At 38.4% G+C, this 24,731-nt stretch overlaps 2 protein-coding genes across 8 annotated transcripts in view; both read left to right on the top strand.

Moving 5' to 3' along the window:
- The first annotated feature begins 137 nt into the window (after positions 1–137).
- On the top strand, positions 138–7,050 carry rnf6 (ring finger protein (C3H2C3 type) 6). Its single transcript, XM_082184219.1, has 4 exons — positions 138–246; positions 1,623–1,778; positions 1,998–2,111; positions 3,153–7,050. The coding sequence occupies exons 2-4, from the start codon at positions 1,637–1,639 to the stop codon at positions 4,985–4,987; spliced, it is 2,091 nt and encodes a 696-aa protein (XP_082040345.1). The 5' UTR covers positions 138–246; positions 1,623–1,636; the 3' UTR covers positions 4,988–7,050.
- Positions 7,051–7,792: 742 nt separating this feature from the next.
- atp8a2 (ATPase phospholipid transporting 8A2) overlaps positions 7,793–24,731 on the top strand; it is a 59,262-nt gene continuing 42,323 nt past the window's right edge. Inside the window, exons 1-3 of one of the 7 annotated variants that reach the window (XM_082184204.1) lie at positions 7,793–8,052; positions 12,148–12,249; positions 21,536–21,680. In XM_082184204.1, the coding sequence (XP_082040330.1) occupies positions 8,010–8,052; positions 12,148–12,249; positions 21,536–21,680 (290 nt within the window). In that variant the 5' untranslated portion in view covers positions 7,793–8,009. The other 6 variants (XM_082184203.1, XM_082184206.1, XM_082184205.1 and 3 more) reach the window with 6 other exon arrangements.

Raw genomic sequence — 24,731 nt, 5'->3', positions numbered from 1 at the left:
CATTCCTTTTTTTCAGCTACTTTAAGGATTGAAGAAAAAATTTCAACAACAAAAAATGTGCTAAACAAATGTTATTAATATAGTTATTATTATAGTGTTATGGCTGTATTACTGTGGGAACTGGCTTTGCGCACATGGTAGTTGTCCGGGCAGTTGTTTGTGTAGCTCCGCTGGTCCCATCTTGGCTACATTGTAATCAGAGCGGAGAGGAAAGAGAACTCGTCCATATTACAGCTGCTGTTTCAGGTACTTACACATCTATTACTAGCTTCGTTTTTTTATTTTGTTCTCATTCTGGACAGTGTTACTATATGACATATTTTGTTACATTCTTGCGTCATTGACATTTTTCCTTATGTTGTCAAAATAATGATCTAAACCTTCATTGGCCCACAGTTAGCCTGTCAGCAATCTGTCGACACCATCAAAGGTGTTGCGCATTTAAAATGACAGCTCGCTCTGCCGCATGACTTGCGTTTGCCCGATGACAGACGATGGTGACAGTTTAATGACAAATTTCAGATATGAATTTCACCCTGTGTAGAGTGCTAGCCTAGGCTTTTTATTGTCTCTGGGATAGGTTGCTAGCTGACATGGAGCCCGACTTTTTCTTTGTCATGTCCCTCCTCTAAGCGATGCTGAGTGGGCAGTCTGGCTGTCAGTCATCGCTTCTCGGACGCTGATTGGTTGTGAGGCTGACAGCGTCAGTTTTGGTGCTTGGCTTGTTCTGCGGTGTTGTCTGTGGCCTACTGTATTATTACAGAGCAGCAAGATTGTATGAAATGACTGGGGTGTTATTTATATGAATTGATTTGACACTATTGTCAACGTCACGTCGCCCTCGGTGTGTTTTCAACATGTGTCAAAGCTGTTTTGCTTCCACATGAAGGATTTACGGATTGCATTTCTGAGGCGTTCATTTTGTCGTGCTGTCTCTTAAATGGTGGCTGTTTTAGACAGAGAAGTTTATGTCTCAGGTTCTCTTTACATAAATCTAGCGATATTTTGAAAGTACATTTTCTTGCTTTTTCAGTATCATGGATTTGTATATGGAGCTAGCTTCTACATTATTATTGACCATGATATCATTAGGGTAAACTGATAATTAGCAGGGTCTATAATGATGCATTTATATGGCTGTCTTTGTGTTTTTATTGAAGAAGAGTAGTTGACATGAGACACTTTTAAGTGATTATGTCTATCTATATTCATAATACTATTCTCTATTGAAATCAGCATATTGCTCATTTGCTTATTTGTTTGGAATTATTATGCATGGATCTTTAATGGATTTATATTGAGACACTGCATGGCATTGTACTCTTAAAAATTTAATTAATCAAATGTGATTAAAATGGAAACACTTAAAATAAATGGTGATCAGTTAAAGGACCAAAGATTTTACACGTTCCCTTATAAACATAGGCGTTAATGTTAATAATAAAGTCCATGAACAGGTTAAACATAATCTACTTTATATTAGGTTGACATTTAAAAGAAAATTGCAAATGTAAACTACACCGTGGAACTAAACAGAGATAAAGCCATAACCAGGTAGCTTAAGTATCTATTTAAGAGTAATTGTGATTCCTTTTTTTTGTCTTTGCCATATCTGTGAGCAGCGGTTTCTGTGGTGATGGACCCTCCCGGCGGCCGAGACGAACGTCATCGTCAAGCGGAGCGGCTTCGGCGGGAGGAGGCATACTATCACTTCATTAATGAACTGAGTGAGGAGGAGTACAGACTAATGAGAGACAACAATCTTCTGGGAACACCTGGTAAGAACACACCAAATCCAGCCGTATGAAAGATGCACACCTTGTTTATGGCACGTAGTTCAATAAACATGTCTTATATTCAGTAAATTGTCTTTGTTGCATTGTTATATTTAGACTTCTTATTAAAGTTTCTTACCCTTACACTGAAAAATAAAATTCAAAGCATGAGGAAATGAACAATAGATATGGAACTTACATAAGGTGTGTCTTTGATTACAGGTGAAGTCACAGCAGAAGAGCTGAGGCAGCGTCTGGATGGTGCGAAGGAGCGAGTGTCATCTCAGCCACGCCCTGAACCCCGCCCACAGAGCAGTGAGGCTGAGGGCAGTAGCGGTGAGGACGTGGAGGAATGCTTTCCAATTCTGTTGCAAAGCTGCACTAATCATTTTAAATTTGAATAATCAGCTTGTTTTGTATAAAAGAAATGCCTCACAGGCAGTCACAATGCAATTACAAAACCATTCAAGATGCATCTGCATTTTTAGCTACAGTGTAGGGGCACAAATCTTTGGGTTGTGAAGATATATAGCATTATGCAGCCATACTAAAACATCTGATCTAACCCACCAATAGAAATAGAATGAAGCTGGCAGAAATGTAATGTCAGACAGAGTTAACATAAACTGTCGTTGTCAGTCCACGATTGTGATTCTTGTGTAAATATACATTACCGTTAAAAGTTTGTGGTCGGTAATTTTTTTTTTCTTTTCTTTTTTTTGCTCACCAAGGCTGCATTTGTTTTGATCAAAAATACAGTTTAAACAGTTATACTGTAAAATATTATTACAATTTACAAGAACTGTTTTCTATTTAACAATGTATTTTATTCCTGATGGCAATGCTGAATCTGCCATTACTTCATTCTTCAGTGTCACGTGATCATTCAGAAATCATTCTAACATGCTGATTTGATGCTCAAGAAACATTTATTATTATTAAGTTTTACTGCTTAATATTTGAATGGAAACTGATTTTTTTTTTCAGGATTCTTTGCTGAATAGAAAGTTCAAAAGAACAATATTTATTTCAAGTAAAAAATATCTGTAACATTAGAAATGTCTTTACTGCCACTTTTAAACAATTTCATGCATCCTTGCCGAACAAACGTATCAATTTATTAAAAAAAATAACTAATTTTTATTTATTTTTTTCTTGGCTGTAAAAATTTTGCAACACTTATTTGTAATGTTTTGTCCTCTGAATGCTTTTTAATAATCAGAATTAATCAGAATTAAAATGTAGATTTGAAAAAAAAAATATCAAGGAATCAAATTAAATTTTGCAAGTAAAAACATGAATGTGAAATGTTTTATTAATTACCCTTGTATTCATCAATATTTATATGACTTTTATAATATAATCTTTCTTTTCCAGGTCCAGTCGAGCCAGGTGCTGAGACGTCTAATGGAGACTCTCTGCTAGAGTGGTTGAACACATTTCGGCGGACAGGAAATGCCACACGTAGCGGACAGAGTGGAAACCAAACTTGGCGCGCCGTCAGTCGCACCAACCCCAACAGCGGCGAGTTCCGCTTCAGTCTTGAGATCAACATCAACCACGAGCAACCCGAGCCTGGAGAACACAGCGACACCCCTGACCCGACTGAACTCCCAATGCCACCGCCTCCTCCCCCTCCTCCTCCTCCTCCCCCTCCTCCCCCAGTGTCATCTGCCTCGACACCCACGACCCCTTACAACCCCTCAAGGTCTGCACCTTACTCACTTCAACACCCCACGCCGTACTCTACGGCCAGGCCCACCCTGGGAAGGAGGGCCGCGGTGCGCCGCACTCGCAGTAGCACGACTCCGCCTGTAACGCCGCCTCTGACCTCACAGGCTCCTCCCACAGTTTTGAGGAGGAACTTGCCTTCTTTGCCAAGCTCTCCTCCTCCACAGGCCCCACTCGCTTTTCAGTCACAAGAGCAGGATGGTAGTGCCGTAAGGGGGCAAATACAGGTCACAACCTCCTCGGTTAACACAGTGGAGGGGCAGAATGGAAATGAAGGCCCGGACTGCCCCACCGCTCTGCCTCAGACCGGCCCCCAGGTGGCGCCAGCTGCCCGTGAGACACGAAACAGCAGGACTCGTTCACGTGGCCGCATGCGCCGGGCGGCGGGAGCAGGTGGGGCTTTGTCTCGCTCTTCGAGACGTAGCCGGTCCCCCCTGGACAGAAACCCAGCCTCCAGCGTTAGCCCTACCCATAGTAGCACCGCTGCCCCAGTGGAGTCCACTGGAAGTACGGCTGTTGCTATGGAGATGGGCGAGGCCGCCACAGAGCCAGCTGCTCCTACGGATCCTCCGGAGGCAGGTGAGGAAGAGGGGGAGACTCCTGTGTCAGGCGCTGGAGGTGTGCGTCGCCACCCCACAATCATGCTGGACCTCCAGGTTCGGCGCATCAGGCCAGGTGAGAACCGGGACAGAGACAGCATCGCCAGCCGCACTCGCTCTCGTGCTCGGGCCGCTGAGAACACGGTCACCTTCGAGAGCGACAGCGGCGGCTTCCGCCGTACCATCTCGCGCTCGGAGCGTGCAGGAATCCGCACTTATGTTAGCACTATACGCATCCCGCTGCGCCGCATTTCCGAAACGGGCCTCGGCGAGCCCAGCTCCATGGCGCTGCGGTCTATCCTGCGTCAGATCATGACCGGCTTCGGTGAGCTTAGCTCCCTCATGGAGACGGAAGCGGACTCAGAAACTGCTGCACCCAACCAGGACTCCGCTCCTGCTGCCGGAGCCCAGGCTTACCGCGTCGGTAGCGCAGAGGGCGGTGCGGCCCACGGCGGAGTGGAATCGGCACAGGAAGGTTTAGTGGAGGGTGAGGAGGAAGGACAAGTGCGGGTGAGCAGGACTGGGCCGGAGGGACGACCTAGCAGCAGGGACACTAACAACCTGGTGGAAAACGGCACATTGCCCATCCTAAGGCTGGCGCACTTTTTCCTTCTCAATGAAGACGAAGACGAGGAGCACCCACGGGGTCTCACCAAAGAACAGATCGACAATTTGGTCACACGCACTTACGGTCAGGTCAACATGGAGGGCGAGCAGGGTCGCGCTTGCAGCGTCTGCATCAACGAGTACGCTCAGGGCAACAAGCTGCGCCGCTTGCCCTGTGCCCACGAGTTCCACATCCACTGCATCGATCGCTGGCTATCCGAAAACAACACCTGTCCCATCTGCAGGCAGCCTATTCTGTCCAGCCATCAGGAATGATGTTAGGCTGTAGCTATCAATCAATGGACTGAACGAGTGACACTTCTTCCACCTTCGGTGGAACCTGTACATAGTGCTTCAATGTTTTCATTCTCTGAGATCCATTTTATTCAAGCTAAAGGTAGAACCAAAAGCAGAAAAAGACTATAATGCAGAGATTTAACAAAGCTTTATTTTTTTAGACTCCTTTTGTTTTCATTTCTTCCTCTTCTTCCATTCTCCATTTGCTTTGTGGACATATTAACAGATGGCGTGACTAACTCAAACAGAGTTAGGAATATTAGCTTCAGCTACAGGTGCATTCACGTTTACCAATGTTCAGCAAATTTTCATGGGCGAAATCCAATTTCGTGAGGGTGAAACTAAAAGATTGCTTATCGAATGTCTCAACCGATTCAACTTGGTCACGCATTTACTACGTTGACCAACAGAAAGCTGCTTGGTTTGAAAGTGACTTCTGTGTGAGTGGTGCTTCATACATCTCTACACTATTTACAATGGACATTTTTTTGCCCATGAAATTTCGCTACATGTGACTGCACTATAATTCTGTCTCACAAATTTTAAGTTTGGCGGCTTCAAAAAATGGATAAACCTCTTAAAACTCTTTAAGGACATGTAAATATATGAATGTCTGTGTTTCGGTTTTAACAGTAAGACATATTGTAGAAAGAACCATATGCTGTTTCATTTGCATTTTCAAAAGGAACCTTTACTTTTAAGCGCTTGCTGAGAAATCCACCGGTTTTGAAGCTCTATGAGTCCTTCATGTGAATGCTCCCTAATGTTGGGCAGTGTACTTTTAAATGCGTTTTCAATCAAAGCAGGTTTTAAGTGTGATTTATTTTATTTTTTTGATGGGGTCGAGAAGAATAGTTATGGCATATGAATGATGCATCTGGTCATAGATGAATTTGTCACTGAAATTCCAATAGCTGCATCTGCATCTTTATATTACGGGAAATGGCAATGATCATCTCCATAAACACTACAGAACACAATTTTTTAAGCGTGGTCATTATTTTTCCAATGGACTGAGTAAGCTTTGAGTGTCATTACATGTCTAATGAGAACAAGCCATTTGCATTTGAACAACAGTTTTGGAGTGCCGATCAGATTATATGATTTTGTATGAGCTAGTAAGTGCATGCTTGATTTGTACCTGAGTATAAACCCTGTCAACGCCATGCACATAGTTCACAATATTTAAATGAAAAGCTGAAATTGATTATCACTTGAAAGCACTTGTCAGCCGCCGCACTATAAGGCAGTACATTCGAGCCTGTCATAGGCCAGAACTCTTCCAGGGTGATTCAATGGTACAAGGAGGCAATGAAAGATATTGAATGATGGTTCAATATTATAGTATAACATACCTGTGTTTTTGTTGTTTTCCTACTTTTACCCTCACGTTTAGCTATTTCTAAAGTTCTTATCATCACATGCTCTGTATCGCAGACACGTTGTGCCCTGTTTACCTTCCCTCAGTATTTAAGCATACAATGGTTTCACTTATGGCCTTGTCTGACAGCCCTGTTTGCTCTGAGTCACCATTTTGTACCCTTCATGCAGTGTTGCTCGTTCCCCATGTGAGGCAGAGCGTGAAGTAGGACTTCTGAATGAAAGATCATGAATGTAGTGGTATCTTGCATCTTTCCAAGGTACACTTTTCCTCAATGTACAATAGATGTCTGCTTATGTTTCAGGATCTCGATTAAAACAATGACAGAATCTGTTATTCGACACCTGTCCTCGATGTTATTGTTTTCTTGTATACTAAAATATCCCTTTATTTTGTCTGTATGTTGTGAGGATGTGTGTTATATAAGAAGAGTGAATTGTAAGTATGTGTGTAGCAAATGTGTGTGTATATTGCTGAATGGAACAGAATGGTTTTTGAGCTGATGTGTGGCTGCGAGTGGGGGATCTTTGGCCATGAAGTTTAGATATTTAATGATGAAAAATGGACATCATTGCGCTATGACTATGTATTATGTTATAATGTGATGCTGAAACAGAAGAATATGTATTCTGTTACTATGTAATAAAATAAAACACATTGATTTTTTTCTTCTCTGCTCCCTAACAATGGAATGATAGACATGCTTTGTTTTATACAGTATAGTTCCACTCAAAAGTTTTTTTTTTTAAGTAATATTTTTTTTTCAGTAAAGATGCGTTCAATTGATCAAAAGTGACAGCAAAGACTTTCATAATTTTACAAAAGATTTCTATTTCAAATGAATGCTGTTCTTTTGAACTTTATGCTCATCAAAAAAATAAAAATATCCTGATGTATTAATCAGCCAAAATATTAATCAGCAACTGGTCTGCAACAGTCTCGTTCAATTACTAATATATTTAAATTGTCATGTTAAAATAAAATGTTTACATTTATATTAATATTCAACTTTAGAGTATTTTATTTGGTATAAATTACATTTTGAGTTTTATTTAAAATAGAAAAATACAAGTTTTGTTTTTTGCTTTTTTTCATCAAATAAAAGCAGCCTTGGTGAGCATGAGACTTTTGAATAGTAGTGTATATAAATAGATTTTAAGGCAGAAATATGTATCAAAACATACACAATTAAATATGAATCCATAAGGCCACCTTTAAGCAATGCTGTGCCAAAGGTAAAAATGGCTAATTATTAAATCAAGGTAAATTAAACCAAATAAAGTACTCTAAAGTAGAATATTAATATAAACGATAATTTACATATATTTGTAGTTGAATTAGACTGTTAGACCAGACCATATAAGGGCCCAGTGTCCAGGCGGGATCTGGTGACGGAGCACGCGCGGATTCGCCTGTGCATTTGGGACAGATCAGCAGGATGGCAGGAGCGCGTGCCCGGCACAGTGCGCGCGGCTGAGGGTGACCCATCATCAGGAACTATGTTACTTCCATCAAACACCGCATCCCTGCGCCTCGGTCCCGCACACACCCGCTGAGGCGTGAGTATGCGAATGCCATCATTTCGCTCCCGCTGCTGGAAGCTCCACACATGCGTGCAGAATGTATTTCAACAGACGGTCGAAGAAGATCCACAGCGAGGGAGGTAAGCATAATCTGCCGACATGGGCGACGTATATCGGAACTGTTTACGCGTGTGTTTTCTTCGCTGCTATGTTGTTGTAGCCTACCATTGGATATTCAGATATTACTTTATGTGTAAATTATTCGTTATTGTAGACTTTATATACACTATTAATTATATATTAGAAAAGGAAGGTCATGTTGTGATCGTCCAGCATCAGTTATCTTCCACCTGTCCCGGTTGGTGACGCTCTCTTGCAGGTGACCTGTCATTTTCGCTGTGTAAACAGATGGGTTACCAGGTTCTGTTTCCTTCCAGTTGGCGGAGGAGATGAGTAGGGTCAACTGTTCTTCAGAGATAAACTTAAGAGGTTACAATTAATCTAATCTAGATCTGCATAGACCTTTGAGAGAGAAACTCCCATATTAGTGGTTATTTAACTCCTCACGTGACTGTTTAAAGCGATCTAACTTTGTAAGCTCATAGACAGGTCTACCTCACCTGTTGAGGTCATGTGTGCCCGAGTAAAGTAGGCCTATTTACCTTTTTATGAATTACTTTATATTTAAGTAAAATATCATTTATATTAGATATTGTCATATAGCAGGTACAGACTGTATAGTTATAGTTATAGGTTTATCTTTAAATATTATATCTATTATTTGAAGTAGTCTGACACTAGCAATTTTTAGTCACTCAATTTCATTACAAATCTGCAAATAAATAAAAGCATTTTTAACATTTCTTTTAATTATGCACTGTAAAAAAAAAAAACCCACTAAAAATAAAATAAAAAACAACCAACAAAATCACTAAGATCCCTTTGAATTTATATAATTAATATTGAGTTTAAACTCTTAAAAGTCTTGAATAGTATAAAAAAATGCACAATTACAAAGAAGTTATAATATAATGATGTAGACCTTTTTCCAAGCAATAGGCTATACTTAAAAAAAAAATCCTGATTATTATTTGTAAGTAATGTTTTTGATTTTAGCAATGAGGTCCTTTTGATGCAAGAATGCATTGCTTTAAAAATGCTTGCAAAATAGAGTTGAAATAAAAAGATTGCATTGTTATCATTGTTATTAGTAAAAATTTGTTTTTTATTTTTGCAAGAAGATTTTATGCAAGAAAGCATTGCTTTCTAAATACGTGCAGTGCAAGGTTAAAATCAAAAGACTGCAACATTGCAGTCTGTTCTGAATGAAAATGAGCCATTGAGACAATTAGTATTATTAAAAATCTAAGTAAAAGCTTGTGTATATCATTCTCCAGTCCAGACGTCAATTTACTGCACCGAACAGTGGCCAAGAGTACATCGCAAGTACATTGCTCTTGAGATTTGAATGTTGGTGGCAGACTTGAGAGATTGCAGAGTGTTTTGGCAGCTTGTTTCTTTTCCTGCATGTGTTTATTCGGCAGAGCTTTGTGGGGTGATGACGCCATCTTTTTGACTGACTGACACATATGCATTGTGGAATACACTGAACGTTTGTTCAGAGCGTTTGTTCGGCCTGCCCTGCTCTAACCCAGCACGTTCCAGAATTAACATGCAGGGCCGGGGACGTACTTGGTAACCCTAATTTTCTATTCTGTGAAACGTGCGTGTGACTCTGGGTTGTCATATCAGTTTGATTGAGTTTAAAGTTGCATTTGGGCTTTTTCTGGAAATCTTTAATCTGTTTTATATGCCTTGAAGAATTATCTTTCAGAAGCCATTCATACAAGAAAGCCGTTTGCTGTAATTGTAAGTAGAAAGGTCAGTAATCCACTTAGTTCTGCTCATCTCAACAGATGACTGACAGCTGTTTTCTGTCGACTTTGCTCTCCATATGCTCAGTTTATGTATGAGTTGGGAAATGGGACAATTGAAAACTATATCAGCAAAAAAACATGCTTGTCCAATCAAGTGCATAGTGTTCACATTTCAGTTCAATTCACATTTATTTGTATAGCGCTTTTCACAATACACATGGTTTCAAAGCAGCTTTACAGAAACTGCATGAGTCCACAGTACAATTTAGAGTGATCTGTTATCAGATGTAACTGTATTTCAGAAATGTACATATACAAATCACAGTTAGCTAAAAATGTTCTAATTTAAACAATGTAATGATTTAAGGCAGAAACAATGAGCTCATTGAAGTAATGAATACTTGTTTGTTAACAAATGATTATGACATATAGAAAATTGTAGCATCGGTGCATGTTGATTCAGAGTTTGCGTCATCTGAAGTTCTTTTAAAAACTTTTTGGTCATTTGACAAACGAAAATACTGTTTTAGACCCTGTTTTAGTGACTGCAGAGTTTCTGTGCATCAGTTTAAAGGCCACATGAGGGCAGCATCTGTAAACGTGTCGCTCATGGTCCATTCCAGAGGTAGGAGACACTGATTGCTCGGTTACTTTGATTAAATACTTAAATTATAGAGCGGAAAAGTAAGATGATTTCTTTATATATTTTAACATTAAATACATATTTATATAATATATCATATTAAACAGAATGCCGATGACAGCGTTTTTATTTACACCATTTACATCAAATTATAAAACTTTATATGAAATAAACACAGCTTTCTTCATGATGCAAGTAATTAAAAATGTAATTCATACAATTTTAAAAAATAAAGTAAAAAAAAAATCATATGTAAGTTTAGTGACAGAATGGAGAGTGTAGGGGGGCAGTTCTTCTCTTGGCCAATGAACGAACATGGTGTCATTATGATTCCGGCTGCATCACAAGTCCGAATTAGAATTCAGATCAAGACTCTATACACAAGAATGCTTAGTCAAACGATTCTTCTTGTTTTAAAAGAATTAAAGGTATAGAACTACATTAAAATATGATTGCAAATGCAATACATGAAACGATTAGATAGAGCTTAAAACAATTTTTGCTTATATCATTCATTGCTTTAAGCACTAAACATTTAGCTCTCCATTAGTATAACATTCCTTTATTTTTATAGTATAGCTTGTGTGTAACATCTACGTCATACAGATTCAGCAGAGTTTTGTGCAAATATGTCCATAAAAATGACAAATATTAAGTCAACTTACCATTTAACCTTACATTTTCTAATTGTTTAATTAATTTAATTAACTTTAGTAAGTCTGCTCACCCACATATTAAATAAGTCCAGTTTGAATAATGCTTTGTCGCATTAGGCACCACAGTAGCCATACATTTTTAGTCTATTTCTTGAATTTTATGTCCAACAAATTGAACTGAAAGGGGAAGTCGGCACATATTTAATGATGCTGTGCCCTTTTATTTCGTGTATGCGGTGGTTTATCATGTTAGAGCAAGAAAAATTGAGAATTACATTAGAGAAAATGTACATTTACTTCTATTTTGAACTGAAAAGGGAAGTCAGCACATATTTAACGAAGCTGTTCCCTTTTATTTCATGTACCAGAGTGGATTATCATGTTAGTGTAACGTGTAGAGTCCAAAGAGGAAGATGAGGAGACGATGAAAGTATGAATAAGGTAATACTTTCATCAAAATAAACAAAAAGCAGATATCCCGGCACGATAAAGCAACGTAACAGTGAGTATTAACACTCAGTCAACACCAGACCAATGAATAAAAGGAACTGAAGAGTATAAATACACACACGATAACAATCTGAATACAAACAGGTGAGCTAATTAATGAATAACCATGGAAACCAATGATGGCGGGAAGGACAAAAGAAACAGGATGTAAACTACAAGTCCTAAAATGAGAACCAAACACAATGAAAGAGTGACCATTAGAGAGAGAGAGAATTTTCTTGTTTTGTGTTGTCTAATGATGAATATTATTGGTATATATTAATATATATCTTAAAGGAGGCAAATGGAAGCCAGCATGGTAAAGATAATATATTTTATCCAACAGCCTTTTTGTATAACCAACAAGATTACAAGACATTTTTTGACATGCCGAGAGGCCCTTTACGCTACAAAAAGCTATTTCTATTAAAAAAGCTTTCTAATGCTTGTATCGAACACCATTTCTGATCCCCAAAAGCTCATTTTTAAGAGTGTTTTGCTCTATGGTCTTACTGACTTGATATCTTGTGTTGTTTCTTTCTTATGGCAACTCTTGTTGGGCTCCTCCAGAACAGTTAGTGTTGACCCCTCTTAGCCAGGACTCCCCCCTCCGGCAGGACCAGCCCGTGGGATCCAACATGTGCTCCCATCTGGCAGACAGGTTTGAGAAAAGTGAGTGCCCTGCCCAAGCGGGCCGCTGCCTCTCGCTACTGCTTGGAGCCTCACAGGAGCATGAAACCACCCCTTCCTTCAGCCCACACTGCATGGATAGACTGATACAGCTAACGTTCTCTGCACTCTTTCATGCACAGGGTCATTCCTACAGTTTGGTGAATTTTGGACTGAGCAGGTTTGTTGAAAACTTTTTAATAATTCAATTATTTTTGTATTAGTTTAATCATAGAGGAGAAAACATCTGTCTGAGAAAAACACACTGCTCAAGCCCAGGCTATAACCTAATAATTCTGACCAAATATTTCATGTGTTCTAGGAAATTTGTGAACATTTAAGCTAATGAAGCCCACTAGGAAAGATATGCTAGCAGAAGATTAACATTTAGGAAGAATTTTAATAGACACATCAAATCAATTTGAAAAATAAACATTTTTATGTCCAGTATAAATTGACACTACAGGGTGGTGGACATGTTATGTTTTATGCTTTTAGATAAGTATTCTAAAAATGAGGTAGAGACATTTTTTTGACTTGGGCTTCCCTAAGCACTATAAGCACAGCCGCTATTATAAAGTGCGTTCAACCAAAGTCCATTTAAGGCAAGTCTATTAACTCGGCGGCCATCTTTGAAACGCCTCTCGGGCAGCTATTTCATTAATGCAAGTACAGCTCCTCTCTCTTTGAATGGGGAAACATACAATTCTCAAAAGCTATTCACCAAGCTTACGATTAAATTTCATATTTGAAATCACCAATGAAATCTGACAACAAACTTGGTTTCTAAATGTTCAAATCATGACCAAAAAAAACAACACATTTTCTCAGGCTGGACCAGCCAATGCACTAAGCATTCATAAGCACATCTGGAGCTTCTAAAGGCCGCTGCTGTGAGGCAAAGAATTTACCAGTTCTTTTATTTAGAAGGCAGGGCTTAGTAATATGAGAGCACCGTCTTTGTATATCTAAAGTCTTTGCTAATACTTTGGCTGCGTCCGAAATCACATACTCTCTTGAGTAGGTACTTATTTTGAATAAGTAATTACTTCATGACTGCTAAAAAGTATGTTCTATAGTATGAATGTGTGTAGTATGAATGTAATCTGGACGTACTACATTCGCCATGTTGTCATTCTCATGTGACCTATGTCGCTTCTCTGCCATTGACAATTCAGATTCATTCTTTATTGTCCTCGATAGAGGAAATTTGTTTTCATAGACTGTTCCAGGAGCAACATTCAACACGCATAACATGCACATACCACAGAAGTTTGTACACATAATTACATATTGCAAAAAAAAAACATTTACAGTAAATAAATTAGGCATTGAATTTAATGCTCTTATAGCTGAGAGTACAAAACTTTTCCCTAGCCATGATTCTTTATGTCGGCTCCTGTCCAAATCCTCTCCTGTGGCCTCATGGGATAGTTAAGTGTCCATCGCACGCGCACTTTAGAATCTCAAAAGAAGAAGTAGGTTATCTGGGTACTTTTTGCATATACTGTTTTATGAGTATTTTGAATTCAAACATTATTTTGTCACGTACTGTTTTCGCCTTCTTTATAGTAGGGAAGGTATACGATTTCGGGTGCAGCCTTTGTTGATGGAGTTGCTTTCCCTCCAAGGAAATGATGTCTCTTCTAGTAAGTCATGTGATTTAGCATATGTGCTTAAGATTTTAACGGGCAAGTAGCACTATAACAGGGTGTACTGGAATGGTTTTACACCTTTAAAATATATGTATCACAACAATTATGTTTTTTATGTCAAAGAATTTGTACACTAATGCTCAAAATTGCTAGTTTAAAAATATACATGTAACGATTTCAAAGTGAAGTTGAGTTTTTTTTAAATATATAATTATTCTTAGGTACTAATCATTCTATGCATGGAAAACCATGTGGTATGAAGAGTTGATCAGCATTTTATGTAAAATATGTATTGTTTCATGAGGACATAAAATCCACCAAACTGTATGAATGACCCCACACAGACATGCGTCAAGGGATGCACCAAAATGCATGCAATGCATTACAGAAATAACAGTCCTTTTGGTGTTGATGCTAGTTAGTAAGCCAGGGGTCAGATTGTGACGCTTGCATGGCTTGTGCATGAGGTTACGGGTGGCTGACGTGCCTGGTGGTGTAAGTGAACAATCTCACCTGCGCTCCGGGATAAACCCCGGTCAGGATTAGATACAGGTGAAGTTGCAGAGCTGACAGAAAGAGGATTACCTTCCCTGGTCACTGTGCCTGTAAGAGGCTTTCGTTCCTCATTCACCCTTTTCCATCGGCATAGCGACCCAGGCTACGAGCACATCCCCCGTTCCCCTTGGGGGCCACCAGGACCTGTGGGTCACCTTGGCTACGGGACCAACATGCCACGCCGAGGGCGCAACAGGTCTAGGAGGGGCTCTGTAGGTAAAGGGTTTCTGGACTTCTGGTGGAGCGGCCACACGTGAGCATGTGGGAACAAGGGATGGGCGGATCGGTCCTGAAATATTGATACTTCTGACACCGATGCCACATTTAGGATAGATCCACATAAAATCGATCCTCAGTGGTTTATTAGAAAGCTTTAATTATTTAATTAGCATGACATTTAATATGCATCATTAGGTTTAAAGGGAAAAAGAACTTATAGCAGATAGTGTAGCTTATCTCCACATGAGCAGAACGCTGAAAAGCACAAGTCATCACAGCAGGGTCATTTTGTTTATTTTTCCAAAAAATACTGGTTTTGAATTCAGTTCAGTTCATTTTTCTCCCATAAAAGTTGATGGTAAGTATTTATTAACATTGACATTATGCTATTAATAAGGACAGCCTGAATTTTATTCATTTTATTTCACACATTAAGTAAATGTAATTAAAAAATGTTCTAAGATGGTGTGAAAATACTTCTAATCAGACTATAATAAATGTATTATTTACATAAAAATATAATCAATATTTCATTTTTTTTTCTATGAAAATATTTTACACAAACATTAAACCATGTAAAACCAATAACATTTTAATAAACTGATTTGAGCAACCTCTTCTTACTGTGAACTTTGACCTTGGAGTTTTACAAGTTTTTAAGTTTTAACATTGAGAACAGAACAAAACCCCAAACCCCACCCCAAATCCTTCTTGTCGGTTATTGGCTGGAACAGTTTATGTTTCGTGGTGCGGGTTAGCCCAGTTTGTTTTCGTTGCCGTTTGTGGAGCCTGGGGTGTCTACAGAGATCGCGTTTTTTCACAGTGTGTTCAGGGGACAGGCAGCTAGCGGATAGTCAGGAGATGTTTGCTGTATGTGACAAAAAATGTTTTGGCCTAAAAAACGCGTGACATTGCTTAGAGCACCTTTAAGTATTTTAAGCTTTTAACAAAATGATCCATACAGACACTTAATATACTTAAATCAATAAAAAGGCAATTTCATAGTATTTAATAAACATAACATTATGCCTTTTATATATTTAAAGTCTCTATGAAATCTTTTTCATAATTGAAAAGTCAAGGGACAGATTTGTCACCATAATTTGATAATGACCGAGGACAAACAGAGACAGCAATGCTTGCTATTCACGTTTAGTGTTCCATGAAAGAAAGACAATTTTTTTGTAGGAATGACATGAGGGTGCCTTTGTTAATATTCAGTCAAAAATCACATTTATGAAGTTTTACTTTACCCTCAGAAATCACAAAAACTTTACATTTATTAGAGGTATCAGCACTGATGTGTTTAAATACTTGCCGTGGGATTGAATAAATAACTTTTCCATTAGTGGGAGACTAGCTGTGTGCAGTTTGCAAATGAAGAGCCTGGTTGAGCATGTCATATTTTCTTTCTTTGTTTGGTTGTCTGGATGACCTCTGTACCACTATAAAGATTTGCTGGTTCACTGTCCTCTTGAACCCATTCCACTGCCATTGTGTTGCCGTAGCAGTAAATTCTAGACAATAGAGGAATCTGACACCCATTTGAACAGCTCGACCAAAGTCTGACTAATCAGAGTAGTATAATACAGACGGAGAGATGTGCAGTGATATTGCATGGAATAAGAGAGGCCCGCTGAATGAATGCATGCAGGTATAAGAGAATGCGTTGGGTAAAGTGAGCACGGTTACAAAGGCATTGGGATGAATAATGCAACCCAGGGCTATTCATAATTTAAAAGCATGCTGCTTTTTAGTGGTGAAAACCTGGCGGATGGCCAAATCTCCACACTCACCCCACGTTGGGCCTAGGGTCAAACTCAGTGATATATATATATATATATATATATATATATATGTATGTATGTGTGTATAGAAGTAAATTAAATTGTCTCGCAGATGCAGAAAGAAATTAAAATATGCTTACGTTTTTGTAAGGATATCTTTTTTTATATTTGGAAATCAATCATGTTTTGGGCTGAAATGTTGTGCCATTCATTTCTTCATCAATTGTTGACAGTGTTTGGGTGTGATTTAGTCGCACGAAAACGGAACAATATTGTTTCTTTCTTGGTCTTTATCTGAGGGCAAAAGTCAGTGCAGCTCTTAGCTTCCCAGTTTTATCAGCACATGTTGGGAAACTTGTGAATCGAGTACTTGTTGATAATCTTAACCAGGGCCTGTGTGTCCAGTCTATGTACTGCACATAATTTACCAGTGTGTTGCTGATTCCATGGTTCTGTGATGCTTATCAGGTACAAAGTGTCTGCCGGTCTGGCCATTAGTGAGTAACTGAAGCTTTCATCTGTCGCTGAATAAACTTTTAAGCCACATCTCATGGGTCTTGTATCGATCTTTAAGATTGAATGGCTGAGTTTGGGATTGGAAGAATAAGTATAGAGGAAAGTGTGAGAGGAAGAGAGTGATCATTCAGAGCGGGAGATGTGATGCATGATGAAAAGTGTGTCAATCCTGATTCTTTGGCCCTAGTTCAGAGTACATAGGAACTCTCATGAACGTCTATGGTCAGGGTTGCTTTGATATCTTTATCTGGAAATGTTTAAAGCAGTGGTTCTCAACTGGTGGGTCACAGAAGGGAAAATATTATGCTAAATGCATAACACTCTTAGAAAAAAAGGTTCATTGGGGTTCTGTGGTTATTGACTCAATTTTAAAGAACCAATTTTAAAAGCCAAAAATGTTCTATAAGGAGAAATGTCTTAAATGACTTTATTCTAGTGATAAAGTGTTTACAACCTGTCTAATTCTTAAAAATCAAATCAAAATAAATAATTACAACAAAATTAATTAATTAAAACGAAATCCATAAAATGATCTTATGATGGGAACCCCCTAAAAGGTTCTTAATAAAGCGCCTGACAGAACCCTTTAAGGTTCTATATAAACCTTTTCTTTTAAAGGACCATTTGATAACTATAACAATAATGATATAGTTCTTTAAATCGAATCCACCAGACTTTAAAGAACTTGAGCATTTAAAGTGGCAGACAATATAATAAACAGAATGCCATCGTCCATTGGTGTGGACGCTAATATACAGACCCTTTCCAAAAAATTAGAATATCATGGAAACGTTTTTTTATTTCCATAATTCCATTCAAAACGTTAAACTTCCGTAGATTATTGATTCAGGGCCCACAACTTAAACGACTTCAAGTATTTAGTTTGTTTATTTGTACATAATTTGGGCTTCCAGCTCATAAAACCCACGAAAACAGGATTTCAAAAAATTTGAATATTACATGAAATCACACAGTAATTACACAGTGATACCATGGTCATTGAACCAGGTTTTGGTTCTTTTGGCAGTGTGGGAAGGTGCAAATCCTGCTGGAAAATGAAGGAAGCATGAAGTGCTCTGAAAATGTCCTGGTAGACGGCTGCGTTGACTCTGGATTTAATAAAGCACAGTGGACCAAAGTCCTCTTTTCTGATGAGAGCAAATTTTGCATCTCATTTGGAAACCAAGGTCCCAGAGTCTGGAGGAAGAATGGAGAGGCACACAATCCAAGATGCTTGAAGTCCAGTGTGAAGTTTCCACAGTCTGTGTTGGTTTGGGGAGCCATGTCATCGGCTGGTGTTGGTCCACTGTGCTGTCCACTCAACGCAGCCGTCTGCGTCTACCAGGACATTTTCAGAGCACTTCATGCTTCCTTCAGCAGACAAGCTTTATGGAGATGCTGACTTCATTTTCCAGCAGGATTTGCACCTGCCCACACTGCCAAAATAACCAAAACCTGGTTCAATGACCATGGTATCACTGTGTAATTACTGTGTGATTTCATGTAATATTCAAATTTTTTGAAATCCTGTTTTCGTGGGTTTTATGAGCTGGAAGCCCAAATTATGTACAAATAAACAACTTAATACTTGAAATCGTTTAAGTTGTGGGCCCTGAATCTATAATCTATGGAAGTTTAACGTTTTGAATGGAATTATGGAAATAAATAAACTTTTCCATGATATTCAAATTTTTTGGAAAGGGTCTGTAGTTCGTTTTTTTGGTGTGAACGGGCCTTTAGAGTGTATAATTGTGCATGCTAGTTAGGATAGCAAAATGAATATGCTTATTATTTAAAAAATACAAATTTATTTTTAACCTTAAATATGCGTCAAACTTTATAGTATTTTAGCGCAAAATCTTATGGCTAATAATAATACATTTGGCCCAGTGTCATGTTAATAATACTGAATATTATTGGATCTATGCGGTTCATTTTAATAATTGTAATATTAATATGTCTCATGTTTGATTTTAAGGATATTTTTATATATTTATACATTTTGTATGATAATGGTACTTGATGTCCAATGTAAAATCTGAATCCTGAAGTAGAACCAGTTGAGAGCCACTGTAGTTTAAACTATACCCACTAGTTCACAGCTGTAGTTCTTGTTGCAATTAAGTCTGAAGTCACCTTGAAAGAGACAGTAGACATAATCTATGACTTCATAAAAACACTTTTAAGGTCCAGTGTCTTCTGCACGAAAATACACAACACCGCACATAAGTACAAGTACACACAATTCTCAGTTAGTGACAAGATTATCAGTGGTAAAGCTGGGCTTTGACACTAAAGAGATGGGTGCTTGTTATATTTACACCCTGCACCTCGTAATTTAAGATCATGCATTTACAAGCAAGAGACCTATACAGATTACAGAAAGCAAAAAGATCTGATGGAGATACAGCCCAGCATGATCATGTGGGTTAGATATGTTAGATATGGTTCAAGATGGGGGGAAACGTCAATAGCAAGATTCTCACGTGACATGTTTACTTGCAAATTAGCAGCAAATTCATAAAAGGTAAAATGTATATATATAAATATTATCACACACATCTATTATATAAACACAAACTTTTGTTAGATGCGATTTAATCGATTTGACAGCAGTAATATAAATATAATTTTGTAATGTCTTCTATTGTACTTCCTTACCTTTACCATGATAAGTTACATGCATTATACATTTTTAATTTTAACAGGAAATATTGTTACTTCCAACTTTGCTTCAATCTCTTTCTATATATCTTTTGGTTAACAATAATATAATATGTAGAGCATGTTAATAATCCATAAATCCCACAATATTCAGATCAGTGGTCTATATGTTTTTAATGACGTATTCTTTAACCTTTATTTGTTCCCCTATCCACGTTTGTTTTAATCTTTGTAAGCTGTCTTAACCTTTTAAATGTTATTACTGCTATGAATATTGACAATTTGACCTTCAAACACGAACCCTTTGAGAAACAACGTAGCATATTTGTGCCTTCAGGTAAAATTGCCATCATTACAAGGAGGAGCAAATGAACAGGAAGTAAAAGTAAGCACGTTTAGTGCCTTTCGATCCATATTGTGGACACCGGTGTGACTTCCGAGCAGTGCCTGCGCCTTTAAATGTAAGGTTTTTATGTTGTCTGACTGCGGGTAGTGCTGTAGTTAGAAGCGGACAGAGAAAGCGCGTTGTCTGGAGGGAAACCATCTTCTGTCACTGCAAAGACACAACGGAGTGGAGCCTTATAAAAACGTCTACAGATTGACCCAAATGACACGGTGGGAGAGGGTTTGGGGCTTGTCTATTAGAGAGGCACACTGGAATGGGAGAAGTGACGCGAGTAGTCCATCTCTCCACGCCCGCTTTCGATCATGCAGCAGCTGGGTAAACTCTCCTGTCACATCCAGACAGAGTTGTTATTTACCGAGCGTACATTATTTATTATGTGCGGGAAATAATCATTTGGCAGCGGTCTGTGATGCTGCAACATTTGAGAGGGAATCGCCGTGGCTGCGTCTCAAACAAGAGCAACCCCACGCGACGCGCCGCAATCGCTTCTACTCTGGACGCATCGAAGCCGTACGTCATCGCATAACGTTTACCTCACGGACCAATCAGTTGTAAGCTCGAGGCTACTCCTGAATAAATAACATTATTTTTATCGATTCATTTATATTATTTATCATTTTATTTCATTTAATTCATTTTAAAATGAAGTATTATTTAATACACACATGGTTAGAAATTAAATATTATTTTATATAAGTTAAATTATCATTATTATTATAAATATAATGATTATATTAAAATATTATGACTGTGATTTAACGTAAGTTTAATTATATTTTACTTGTAAAATCATTTTATTTCATTCGGACGGCTAAAATGAAGTTGTTAGAGTAGCTCTGCAGAGCGTCAGAACAAAACAAACAAAACAAAAAACTGCTACGCAACGGTTTATAATGGGAAAGATGTACGCGTTATGACTCCGACTCTCCGACATAGTATTATAAATGTTCGAATCAGGCGCGTATGGTCAATATTATGGTGACTAAAATGCTGTCTAGGTAGGCAGCTTGCTAGGTTTTGAGACACAGACATTGTCTCGTTGCTTTTCGTTTCAGCGCATCGTGAATAAACAGGTGTTTCCACGGAATAAAGAGGCTTTTATAAAGATAAACAAATGCACAAGGTTTCCTACAAAGGTGTTTGCTGCGCCATTGTGCTCCCATCAGCACATTCTATACAGGGGGTCCCGTGGGCGTCGCGCGTATTGCTGTATTGGTGACGGAGCTTTTGCTCGTGGATGATGATGAGGACGATGATGATGATGAGGAGGAGGATGGGGGGAAATTGAAAGAGACGGGGAGGGCGTTGCACAGAGGGAAACGTCATTGACACCAGGGGCGGCTTGCATCAGCACACAGTAGTAGTGTTTAGTGGCCAGCGCACTGAACTGTAAAACTACATACATTTCTATGTCTGTTCTTCCTCCTGTCTTCTTCCACACACACTCACGCTAGCCTCGCCTCTCTCCCATCACTCGAACGGTGCAGGACCCGCGTGCTCGGCCGCCGGCTACCGCAAGGCAGAGGATGAGATGTCCGGAACCACATCACAGGCGGACCCGATAGATGCCACAGCGCGGATCGTTCTGCTCAACCGAGCCCAAACCACCAAATTTTGTGACAACCATGTCAGGTGAGTTCATTTATGTCTTTATTGTACCGAACAGGAAAATGTTACATTGCAGTTTGAATTTATTGTAGCTTGTTTTATTGTGCTCTTAGTGTATTCTTTGTTTAAACTGAGTATCCGTTATTGTGGTATTTTTGTGACTGTAAATTTGCAGTTTTAAAAGAATGTTAAAGATACTACAAACAATTGTATCTTTGTTGCAGTTCTCTAAGGCAGACTCCCCTCTTTGTTGTTAGTCTTAATATAAATGCAAAGGATCAGCATTTAACTTGCACTATCAACAAGAAAACAATACTACAATATTTTTGCTTAATTTGTTTTTTTGTTTATTTGCACTAATGTTAAAAAGTTTGGGGTCAGTAATGTTTTTGAAAGGAGTATCTTATGCTCACCAAGGCTCCTTTTATTTGAAAAATAAATAAATAATAATAATACAGTAAAACAGCAATATTGTGACGTATTATTACAATTTATAAATAACTATTTTCTATTTGAATATGTTTTAAAATGTAATTTTATTCCTGTGATGGCAAAGCTGAATTTTCAGCATCATTACTCCAGTCTTCAGTGTCACACGATCCTTTAGAAATCATTCTAATACGCTGATTTGGTGCTTAAGAAACATTTCTTCTTATTGTCAATGTTGAAAAAGGTTGTGCTGCTTAATAGGTTTGTGGAAACCGCGATGCATATTTGTTTTTCAAGATTCCTTGATGTATAAAAAGTTCAAATGAACAGTATTTATTTGAAATCGAAATCAAGTAACAAGTCTTTACTGTCACTTTATATCAGTTTGATTCGTCATTGCTGAATAAAAGTATTAGCCTAATTTATTTCAACAACAAAAAAATTTTACTGACCCAAAACTTTTGAACGGTAGTGAATATACTGCTGAACATTTTTATCATGCTTAAAAGTCTCATCAATTTTGTGTTTTTACACACACAAAAAAAATTATAATAAAATGCGATATTTTGCGTTGCTTCAAAAATAACTCAAATAATACACTAAGATTTTGTATATCTTTTATTAGCAAATACATTAAAGCTATACAAAATTAAAGATGTCAGATTCTCAGTGAACAATAGTGTGTTGATGTTGGCTTGAAATGCTCCTTACTTTTTTTTCCCTTCAAAAAGCAGCTCGTTCACAGTTCATTTAGTGTTTTCAAGTAATTTCAAGTTCATTTTGATTTTGGACATGACCTGAAGTGATGGTATCAGAGTGATTAAGTTGTTTACTTAATAATTAGCCTGTCCATTTTCACCAGTTTGACTCATTCTGAAAGATTTGCGCACTTCAAAGAGGGGCAATATCCCATTGACAGTGTGATCAGCCAGTCACTCCTCCCATTTTTCCTGTATTTCGCAGTCACTCTAAACTTTTAGTTTTTACCTGTTATTCTTGAATAATTATTAATTAAGCGCATTGTATTTAATGCCTCACCACCAACACCGCTATTCCAACACTTTATGGTCCAACATAAAGATCATCTTATTAACCTAATGTTATGAGATTGATTACAGAAACTGCTTTAATCAAGTTAAGGTTTTCCCTCAGGGAAATTCCATGCTAAATGTATGCAAGTATGCATTGAACGTGACATCTGAATAGCTTCCATTAAGTGAAGTACTCCATCAGAGATTTCCTGTGAGTACTCCAAGGTCATGTTCCGGGCCGTGCTTGGCTAGAGTTCATCTGCAGTTCCTGAACAAAAAGTCTTTTGGTCTCCAAAGTGCAGAAGTCCTCTAAAGACTTGAGTGTTTCTTTATCTGTTGGATGGCTATTAAAGCCGTTTGATATGTGAAATTCTGCTGATGACAGAATGGCACTGTTTGAATCTTTATGTATATGATTGTGTTCTGAAAATGATAGGTCAATACTTGTAACAGAAGCCTGATAGATTTGGTTCCCAGACCACTTTCATATTAGTGCCATAATATGGAAGCTCATACAAAATCACCCTCTCAGTCCCGAAAACACTCACCCACACTTCATCGATCCACCAGTATATTCTAAAGATTTGATTCTGCTCTAAAAGGCTCTATTTTGGTTCCTGCAACAACATTAAGGCGGGCCTAGAAATCCGTAGCTCTTTTGTCATTGGCTAATTTCAGTTCAGGTGGAGCTCTGACCTTTTCTGCTCATCAGTTTCTCAGCATAATGCCTCTCTGACTGGAGCAGTGGAAATTTTAATAAGAATTATCTTATGCCTTAATCTTCATGTTTTATTTACCAACTGGTTTCTGCTTCCCATTGCATTGGCATCAAATGGTCAGCTGTCAATCACAAAGTAACCAGATCAACAAATCCAGCAGAGCAATCATCCATATCAGTCTTTTAGGGTAACCCCAGGTACTACACATTATGGCGACGCCGGTTTGGGTTTCTGTGTGTGTGATTGGACCGCTGAATGTTAATGAAGGGGATCGTATGAATGGTTTCAGCCACTCTTTGATGTCAACGATAGCCTGTCGTACTTCCAGGTCAGCTACAGAGCTGCTGTTTGATGCCTAGTGTGGGTTACGCTGGGTGTGTTAGGCTGTGAACTCATTGCCTATGAGCCCAGAAGGGTGTCATGTTTACAAAGAGGACCACGCTAGCACAAGAACACATGCTGTATTTTAGAAACATGCTTACGATTTGATTTACACAGTAAGTGCCTCCAGATGCGGATATAAAACACCCACACAAACAAATACTGACTCCTCTTTAGATTTAGATGGGCAGCCTTGGGACGGAGGCAAATTTGTAGTCCCGGAGGTTATTTTTAGGGATTTTTAACAGCTATTTTAATGACTGTAAAACATTTACTGCCGCAATCAGCTATTCAAGAGCTACTTAGGAGTTTGATCAATACAGATAATTGACAGACATGCCGAGAAACATCCATCCTAACAGCCCAAACACTTATTTTGGGATTGTTTATCTAAATTTAATGCAGTGAGCAATGAACTGTCAGGTGTTTGTGAAAGCATATGGATCCTGGCTTGTATCAAAACACTTACGAGTGCTTTTTTTATTTTTTAAATAGAAGCCTGAGTAGAGCTAATC

The sequence above is a fragment of the Leuciscus leuciscus genome (assembly GCF_965113295.1).
Source record: "Leuciscus leuciscus genome assembly, chromosome: 11".
Taxonomy (NCBI): domain Eukaryota; kingdom Metazoa; phylum Chordata; class Actinopteri; order Cypriniformes; family Leuciscidae; genus Leuciscus; species Leuciscus leuciscus.
The sequence above is the reverse complement of the archived record's forward strand: the minus strand, read 5'-3'. Positions and strand labels throughout refer to the sequence as shown.

Coding starts and splice junctions, on each gene's coding strand:
- rnf6 (XM_082184219.1), top strand. CDS start 1,637: ATGGACCCTCCCGGCGGCCGAGACGAACGTCATCGTCAAGCGGAGCGG. Junction 1,779..1,997: donor CAATCTTCTGGGAACACCTG/GTAAGAACACAC, acceptor CTTTGATTACAG/GTGAAGTCACAGCAGAAGAG. Junction 2,112..3,152: donor TGAGGCTGAGGGCAGTAGCG/GTGAGGACGTGG, acceptor TTTCTTTTCCAG/GTCCAGTCGAGCCAGGTGCT.